We start from the raw sequence: 10,074 nt of genomic DNA, 5'->3' as shown, positions 1-10,074 counted from the left end.
GTTATTATTTAATTAACTCTGTGTTTGTTTGATCATGTTATATATAATAAAATGAGTTTAATATGATTTATTATATCAAGTTTTGGAAATTATTGTATTTGGTTATTTCAAAAGTAATACATTTTATCAGTTTGTACGGCACTCAAATTATCTAATACAATTAGGTGCAAAAACTTGACATAATATACGCAATTAAACTCGTTTTTTTTGTTTTAGAATGTTTGTTCAACGTTGTGTATGTACAGTATGTATGTGTGTGTGTAAAGCTAAAGTTAGACTTTCTGTTCATGTGTGATGGTCAGCATCACTCGTTTATTTATGTATTTGTGTCAAGATGTTTTTTATTTATGTGCATGTGTGCCTCATTTCTTTGTCATGCACTGTCATGCAATTTTATATGTGACGTGAATGTTTTTTTAAGTATTAATGGATGTGTAGCTTTTGTTTTGTCTTGCAAAAAACATGTTCAACTTATGTATTTGTGTTACTATGTGTGCAATTATTTATGAATCTCTGTGTATATAACCTTGTGTATGCGTAACGATATGTGTGACGTGTTGTCGATCAACTTGAATTTTGAGCTTGTTGGAGAGAATTAGTTTGTGTGTTTTTGTGACTTTATGCATGTGTGAGTCTCTGAATGTATATTTTCTGTCAGTGTGTTTACATTTATGTATGAATGCAGGTTTTAAAATTAATTCACGTGACTGTTTTTGTTCAAGTGACACGAGTGTATAAATATGTAAGTCCGTCCACACATTGCTTGGGGTGTGTGTTTGTGTTTGTGTGTGTGTGTTCGTATATCTGCTGTGCGTAACTCCAACTCTTCCTCTTGTAGATGTGCTGAAGAAATGTCGACACCCAGCGGCCAGTGAGCGATACTGCATCTCTGTTGTAGAACACTATTTCGACAAGCGGTTTAGATTTAACCTTTTTTTCCCCAGTCTGAAGATAATGATTCCACTTGTGCAAGTTTAGTACTTGTTCATGTTTAAATGGCACCAGAATAAAACATATACGTGTTATCAACCACAAAACTTTACTGTCATACAAAAAATACTTTGTCTTTCAAAGCAAAAACATACAAAAGACGAGCAACAAAGACAGCGACGTCATTCACGATTCAAAGAGAAAAATACATCACTTCAAAAGTGTCATGTCACCACAGAGAAGTTCCAATTGATTCTAATATCACAGTCTTGAAGCACTTCAAACAACAGCTCTGTCAAAAATATCAGATCCAGAATAGATGATAAAAATATATATCGTTTTCTTAACTCGAGATTTCATTGGCAAAACAGTTTTTGTATGAGCAACTTTTTCTTTTCTTTTTTACCACTGCCACATGTGTGTGGCTGTATTGATGTCACTTCTGCAAAGCGTAGCACATGAGGTGAAGCAGTTATTAGCCATACAAGTCACTGACGAAGCCATGAAACTTTCCTTTATCCATACGAGATTCGCACCAGAATCCAAAGTAGAATCTAAACAGAGCCAAACCAAGCCTTTAAATGGAATGAAAATGTACTTTTAAATAAGTGAACCAAGGCAAGGAAAGGACCTCCTTGTCCGAAGTAAGAATTTAGAACCGTGATCCCAGTAAAGTAGAGGCGGCAGAAAACATACGGTAGAATGTGTGGAGGAAAGTTTGGTCATTTTTATAGAGAAAAACTTAAGAAACATAAACATGATTTTAAATAATTTAAATACAAATTTTCAAAAATAGAACAAAAAATAAAACAAAGCCATCATCTGCAGTTGTTAACGTTAATTTGTTTTAATTTACTTCATTATTCGATGGAATTATATTTGGCTGTTTGTTTACAAATCCTCACCACACAAGAGATGTTTATATTTAGTTGTTGTCGAACATTTATGAGCGTCAAGACTCTAAAGTGACTCAGCTGCCACAAATATTAGTCGCCATCTGGTCATTAATGAAGGTCATGAGCAGTCTCCACCGTCACACTGCATTACCCATGATGCTTTGCTGCATGAGAAAATACAAATGGGAAAAAAAAGAGCAAAATTCCAAAAGTTCCAGCAGCAATGCATCTTGGGAGATGAAGTCTTTATGTGCACAAGTTCTACTGTTTGATTTCTGGGTGAAGACGGTTTGAACAGGCAGGAGTCAAAGCTCTTCCTCCTCACAGGATGTTTGTCCAGAAGCAGGATGTGAGGCTCGTCGCAGTAGTCTCGGCACAGGTTGAAAAAGGATCCAAGTCCGAAGCAAGGAAACAAACCAAAAAAAATGTGTCGGAAAGAGACACAAACAATCGTCAATGTGGAAAACATATCTTATCCCGCTCAGACTTGAGCAGCTTTGGCATTCAGGTTCCAGAACTTTGGTCCTTCGGGTTTCAAAACCACTCATCGATAATGGACCTTGTGTGGACAGCATGTGGTCACTCGGGTGCTGGAGACTGGACTCATCTGAGCAGAGACATCAGTTTGTCAAATACAGATTATTTAAAGGGACAGTTACACACTTTAAAACATTGTCTTGGATCATTACGTCATGAACTAGTCATTACTATTGGATTCAATTGTTTACAGTGACATTCGTATGGAGGAAAATATGAATCTTGTTTTTTAAAAATGACAAATGGAAAAACTTCTAAACATATCAAACATACAAATGATAACTGTATTAACTATTAATAACTACAATTGTATAACATATTTTATGAATGAGACAAAGATATAACAATAAATAGTAGAAGTAGAACAACGTGCTTATCAGACCATAGAAAGATAAAACTGTTTGTGTGCCCTTCATGATCATTTTAAATTCCAGTCGATACTGGTCATTTTGACTCTGTGGTTTTTTGTATTTGTGTTGTGTAGCAACACAGCCTAAAAGTAAATCTTGTAGGGGGTCTGAAGTGAGTAGAGAGTCAATATGTGGAAATCTAGGGCTTAATCTAATGAGGATTTAAAAAAAAAAAATCCATGTAGGACATGTTTCACTGGACATTAACCAAACCACCATGCTGGGCATCACATGGACTTTATTGTTCAGAAGTTTGGAGACAAAGTTATTGATGGACAGACGGGTTGGACAGGTAAAGAGAGAAGAATGTGAAAGATTTTACTGGTTGTTTATTAATTAAAAAAGTTTGTTTATTAATCTCCGCCTGAGATGACATTCTTTCTTCGTTCCTACCTGCGAAGGCTGCGCGCCTCGTAAAGCGTGTCGTCCTCGTCGCTCTCCACTCCCATCATCTCCACCGAGTCTTCGTAGTTGGACAGAAGTCCGTACTTCTTCCTCTGGACGGGCTTCTTCAATCTGAAATACACCAGACAGACATGAACACAAGCACAGGGTCGCACACTAGTTTAGACTCACACGTCTACAAAGAAAGACAGGAGCGACAATAAAGCGACACAAAATAAAATATATCAACACACACATGCACAGAAGTTATAATTTCATACACACAGAAGCATAAAGGCAGGATATTAATAACATTTTCAGACACTCATACAAAACTCAAATCTGAATACATTTGCTTAATAAATACAAATGCTACGTAGACTGCACGAAAGATGTACACAACATGTATATTCCATTTGTAACAGTGTGTGTTTTTAAAAGGTTTCCGCACTAAATGAAACAAAGTTAGACTTTAATAGCATAAGCCAATTGTTAGTGCACTTAAGGTGGCGTCTGTTAATATATGTATTTTTATTTGATTTGTTTTTACATCAAGTACATGTTGACTCTGTTAAAGACATCTTAGTCAGCTTCATAGAAGTGTGTGTGAGGAACTAGTGTACTTCGAACACCAGTGTGGATCAGGAGAAACAGATTGTGACTTAAAAGAAATCAGCTGACTTTTAGTTTGAACCAAGTGATGAAAAATATCAGTACTTTCGATCATTTTTTTTTTTTATTAAATTGAAAATGAACGAATGTTAAGGATATCTTTCAGCAGCAAAATCATCATCTTAGTCCCAACTTCTTAAGAGCCAATGTATTCTCTGTAAAAACAATGTCAATACATAAAGTAATCCAAAGTATTACAAACACATTAGTCACATCTAGGTACACAAGTTATAAAATAAATTATAAAATTATTTTAGAGAGACCTATTCTGTAGGGCTGTGTATTGGCAAGAATCTGACAATACAATACATATCATGATACAGGGACAACAATACAGTATATTGTGATACTGTAGGAAAAAATATATATTTCTAGTACTTGACTTGTGTAGCAGAATTTACACATGGCATGATGAAGTAGTAACTTTTAATTTGTTTTGAAACCAAAATATTTCCAAATATCGGCATTAAAAGCGGATGGAGTTGAATGTATCCTCTCATCCTCAGTCATCCCCGGGATCTCGCAGGATTTCACTGATTATTTAGCAGTGTAGGGCTTGCTGCATCTAGCAAAAATGAACAAACAGCTATAGCTTTTCTAAACACACATCAATATAAACCGTTTAATAACTATGATAAAAATAAAATATGATCATAAAGCCTAAATGTTTAATTAAAATCTAAAAAAACTGATACAGTGCTTTTGAATACTGACATGGTTAAAAAAAACAAAATATCTAAGTGTATCCCTATAACACTTACCTAAGTACATAAACGCATACACGATCACACAACTCTTGCTTGCATAACACAAAAAGCACACAATCGACAGAAGTGGACACAGTTAAGTAAACAAGGACACAAGAGCGTAAAGAAGTAGAAACGCATCACAAGGTCTGTCACTTGACATAAGACATGAACACAAAGGCTGAATGCGTGATTCTCAACAGACACACAAATAATCATGAGTGTCCTCGTTGTGTAACAAACGAGTGAAATGTCAGCAGCTGATTGTGAAATTGAGTTGAGTTGCTCTCGATTTGAATCAAGATTGAACTGATAGACCCGTGACTGATAAACACGTGGAGCCCACAGTCAACGCTGCCAGCAGCAGCTGACAAACAGAGGCAAAGTCAGAAGTACGTGTGATTTTTAAAGTTTTTTCTATTTCCTTAGGTACACACAGTTGAGTTTAGCGTTTTCACCTCTTTTATAGAAATAATAGCACCTTTGTTCAAGATTTTTTAAATGGAGTTTGTGTCTAAAAATGTGATTTTCTTCTTTTTTTTTAATCAAATAATTAAACAGGATCATAAACTAGTGTTGTAAACACAACATATGAATTATTTGCGGTTTCAGTACAGAATGAAATAACTAAATAAAATGATACATAAAAAAAGCAAAAGAAAAACCGAACCATTAGTCACTTCAATGAGGGTTTGTGGTAAATTAGACAATGTATTGTCTCAAAATATATTATATATAATATAGTATTTATGTATTTAAAAAAAGAAACTAGGTCTAACTGTTAACATGTTAATTCATATGTCATGTGTTATTATGATACGATAAGTTGTGCCTTTGTTAATCATCAACATAGGGGAAGTTATCAAAGCAGCTCACAAAATCAATGATACAAACACATACTAAGACATACATTACACATATTAAAAATAAACACCAAAACAAAAATGAATAAAGGAAATAACAATACACACAATAAACACAATAAAACCACACTAAAATAATGATGACAATAAACTCATAACAACAATAATAATAATACAATAAAATGCACTGAATAAGAAATGTTTTTTAATAAATAGTAATAGTAAGACAGTTTCTTTTCACTATTAGTGTTTACACCAATAAAGTTAAGCCTCGTGACTTTAGAGTTTAAACGATCTATGACATATTGTTCTGAATGTAATACATATTTATTCTAAAGAAGGTTCAAACCGAATAGCAGCACATATTTGAAACAAATAAACACTGAAGTTCAGAGAGTCTCCATTTTCTAACAAAGTTACTTTACTAGTTACTTTATTTTAGTTAGACTCGCTTGGATAAAACTTTATCGATAGTGTGTTGTGGAACAGATCACACTAAAGTTGTTGTCCTGAGGAACACAGTGTGGTGTGAAGTACATCAGATCGTGTAGTTTAGAAGCAGATTGTGTAGTTTAGAAACAGATTGTGTAGTTTAGAAACCGATTGTGTAGTTTAGAAGCAGATTGTGTAGTTTAGAAGCAGATTGTGTAGTGTTATTGTGTGTAGCAGCAGCTCCATGATGTTCTCACCGCACGGCTCGGATGAGGAAGTAAAGGACTCCGATGACAGTGATGCCGATGAGCACGTACAGGGCCCTCTGGATCATGGAGCTGTCCACGTTCAGGCTGTTGAACAGACTTCGGTGCTTGGTGTCGCTTCTGGTCGAGTTGGTCTCGGTGGAGTTGGGTTTAAGAACCGCAGCTCCGGCGCCGAGCGTCGGCTTCACGACGACATCCTCCGCCGCCGCCAGGAACCAGCAGATCGTGACGACAAGCACCGGGAACACTCTGGAAAGTCTCATGTTTCTTTCTTTTTTAAATGTAGACGAAATAAATGTTTGAAGCGGGGTTTCTGCGGTGGATCTGAGACCGCGACACGTCCACGTCACTTTAACCCGCCAGCGAGCTTTGTTGACATAAACTAAATCCTAAACTAGGAAGTTCTTGTTGTCGATCCGTGACGTCACCAAAGACGTGGCTTTTTTTTCGCCCGAGTCTTGTCTTACAGGTTCAAAGTTCACGCCTGCGACTCAAATATAATGGTTTATTTTTTCATATGTTCTTGTTTCTGATCTTAAATAAGAGCAAATCTATTGTTAGACGATCAAACAAGGAGTCGGTTGTGCTAAATAATGAAATTAGTAACGATCGATAGCCTTCGTTTAAATATTACAGCCGTTTAACCGGTGATTCAAGTGTTTCCTTTTTTAAAGGTACAATATAAAGGTACAAAAATATTTAGTGGTGAATCCTAGATTTAATCCATTTCAGAATAATTTATTTTTCTTACCAAAGTACTTAAAACACGAAGAGTAAACTTGCAAACTGTTCACTCTAAAAAAATAATTATGCACAATAATTTGCATTGTATTTTGAAGTATATTTAAAATGTTTTTATTTCTTTTAATTTCTTAACGTCGTGATTTCTTTTTTTTTCAATATTTTTTTTTTTATAAATCTCTATTCTGTTGTTTCAGATGTCTATATAAATCGCTTGCATTGTACTTGGAATGTACATGTATTTGGAAGTATATTTAAATGTTTTTATTTATTGAATTGAATTTTAATTTAATTTAATTTTTACATAATCTTTTTTCTATGTTAATCTTTGTATCCTTTGTCTTTGTTATTTTTCTTTGATCTATGTTCTTTATCTTTAGACTTAGGTTGTATTATATTGTTCTTTGTCTTTATTTCTCTTTGTTCTTATTTTATTTTGATTATTTTATATGAAAAATTGCTGTATTTGCTGTGGATAATTTGGAAAAAAACAAAAAATTAAATTCAATAAAGTCATCAATAAAGTTCTACCTAACCTAACCTAATTTATTCATTAAATTATGTCATGGTTGTCCATTTTCTGTATTTTCAGTTTTTAAGTCATAAAACAAGAACATGTAAGTGAAATTATATTTGTCTTGCGAGTAGAATTGGAAAATGAAATAACCCCCAACAAACAACTAGTTTGCTGTACAACTGGGAGCTTAAGTGGTGCAGTTGTGCCATAGAAATTGTCTTTTGAACAAAGCACACGCATTGCTTCCCATAAATGAAAAACAAGGACAACTTCATCCTCAGATTTATTATATTATATATATGTCCTCAAATGATGTTTCTATCTCAGAATCAATCAATTGAACTTCCCTATCAACCATGCTTGAACCCTCAGCACATTCCATAGATATCAACTGTCAAAAGTTAACCATTAACACACATTCATGACACATTTTACCTGTCACGTTGCACACGTATACATGACACACAAATATGTGACATACGAACAACACACCGTTTGACACACATATTTTCAAACTTGTTACAAGACGTGTCTGCACACACACACACGCACACACAGAGACACACACAAACACACACACAGTCTTTGAACCCTCAGTCATATAAAACCTCTCATGCAGACACATAAACCTTCACACATACATATAAAACTCTCTTATATGAAATGTTACATCACATTAAATCTATCACACATTTATGTGACACATTTAACACATAAATTGTACCTTACACAACAGATAATTTTCACACAAATGCTCTTCACAGATTATAAGCATTGTACACAAACATGTTGGTACATAATGTATGTATTAAAAAACCTTTCTGCAAAGATCCGACCTTTGGAAACATTTGACTAGTAAGCAGGTGAACAGTATACTGTACATGTTTAAACCTCACACATGTTTAAACCTCACACATGATTTAAATCTGATATACATGCCACATAAAAACTTGAAAAGACATACCTCATAGACACACATATAAACCCTTTTATGCACATATATTTCTGTTCATTCCACATATATATGTCGTATACGTACACACTGTAGACCAAGGCCCTCCTCAGCAACCTGCGTGAGTCTCATGTTGCAGTTTGTCACGGTCACAACGGTGCACAGAACCTCACATGAATATTATATGATTTACAAATCTCATCTTGGCAGCTTCTCAGGTTTCACTTCTAATCCTGCTTGATAGTCGCTGCGTCTTCTGTGTCTCCCTCTTGTCCGTCCTGATGTTTTCTTCAGAGGATTTAACGCGTTTAATCCCACCGCTGCCGCTTGGAGCTGTTAAACTGATGCGCACGACGCTTCTCTTTCATGTGTGGGATTAATCCAATTTGACCTGCGTACTGATATAAACGCTGGTACAAACAAATATGAAGGGAGTTTGACTATCAATTGATGTGTGTAACCATTAGCCTCCGTTGACACACTGCCTGGTTGCTCTGAAATACTCAGGGATTTTAATCCACTTGTTTCGGTTGTTTACTCTGTATTCAACCTAGAGTGGAATTTATCTGCTCCGGAGAAAATTACCTGTCAATATCATGTCAGAGAGTATTAACACAGCAGACAGATTTATAACGACTATACAATGAAGAAGTACTCATTATGGATAGGGATAAGTACAGATACTCTGTACCATAATGGCAAAAAGTAGTTGTCATTTCGGAACATCGTTTGAGTGTCATTCCCATAATAAAAGAACAATTATAGACGTGAAAAAAAAAAATCCAGGTGGAAAGTAAAAAATTGCATTTACTTATTTCCAGTGTCAATGAACATTTAAGAGTACATATGTTTTTTAACTCACAGGAATGTTTAGTTTAAACTATTGCTATTAATAATGGATGTAAATCCAAACCATTATCTGCAAAAAGAGGAAGAAGAAAAAGTACTTTTTCTTCTTCCTCTTTTTGCATATTTGGACTACCATCTGAAGATTGTACACCTGCTGTTGAATAAGTAAATAAAGTACTCTGAGCACATTAAAAACAACACACTTGTTCTCTGCAGGTTTGTTGCTGCAAAACCTACTTATTTACAAAATGGATCAAGGCTGATATGTTTTGGAAAATTAAGTCTTGGCCATACTTGCTATTAATTCATTATTAAATTATTTGCGGTAGAAAGATGTGAAAAACAAATCTTGACATTTGAATGGGATGTATTTATCTAAGAATGTGTTTGTTTAATGAACAACAATGCACACCAATAGTAAAAAAAAAAAAATCACGTCAGAGGTCATATTGCATTTAATTAACTTAATTTAGAAAATACTTAAAGAAAGTCTATTTATACATTTATTCCCACCACTTGAGGTTTCAAATAATCACTTTGGACATAGGCAAAATGCTAGTACCGGTACTTGCACAAGAATACACAAGAAGCCACAACATGTGATAAGGAAGCTTGAAAATCAAAACAATCTTCATGAATGTATCTGTTCCCATTAATAAACTTGGCGGCTGGTTCTATTCCCGCGGGCTCAAGAGCTCCAGATGTCACGCCAATGTACATTTATGTATTTAGGTTACTTCTGTATTTAGGTGGCTGATACTTGACGGGCCGCGAGGCGGACCAATCAGATCGCCGTGGAGCTGTGAGACTGAGCCGCGATTGGTCGGTCAGGTGACAGAGGGCGGGGCCTGGAGATTACAGCAGCGGCTCCGCAGATCC

The 10,074-nt window shown here is 35.1% G+C and overlaps 1 protein-coding gene across 2 annotated transcripts; it reads right to left on the bottom strand.

Moving 5' to 3' along the window:
* Nucleotides 1–1,020: 1,020 nt before the first annotated feature.
* Nucleotides 1,021–6,538, bottom strand: fam174c (family with sequence similarity 174 member C). 2 transcript variants are annotated; one of them, XM_087784754.1, is made up of 3 exons: nt 6,128–6,537; nt 3,167–3,289; nt 1,021–2,433 (listed from the first exon to the last, which is right to left on the bottom strand). In XM_087784754.1, exons 1-3 carry the CDS (start codon nt 6,397–6,399, stop codon nt 2,430–2,432), a joined length of 399 nt encoding a protein of 132 aa, XP_087640880.1. In that variant the 5' UTR covers nt 6,400–6,537; the 3' UTR covers nt 1,021–2,429. The 2 variants fall into 2 exon arrangements, with proteins under 2 accessions (XP_087640880.1, XP_087640881.1); XM_087784755.1 differs by lacking the exon at nt 1,021–2,433 and having other exon boundaries at nt 3,163–3,289; nt 6,128–6,538.
* Between the last annotated feature and the right edge of the window lie 3,536 nt (nt 6,539–10,074).

The sequence above is a fragment of the Callionymus lyra genome, chromosome 2 (assembly GCF_982586985.1).
Source record: "Callionymus lyra chromosome 2, fCalLyr1.hap1.1, whole genome shotgun sequence".
NCBI classification, from domain to species: Eukaryota; Metazoa; Chordata; class Actinopteri; order Syngnathiformes; family Callionymidae; genus Callionymus; species Callionymus lyra.
The sequence above is the reverse complement of the archived record's forward strand: the minus strand, read 5'-3'. Positions and strand labels throughout refer to the sequence as shown.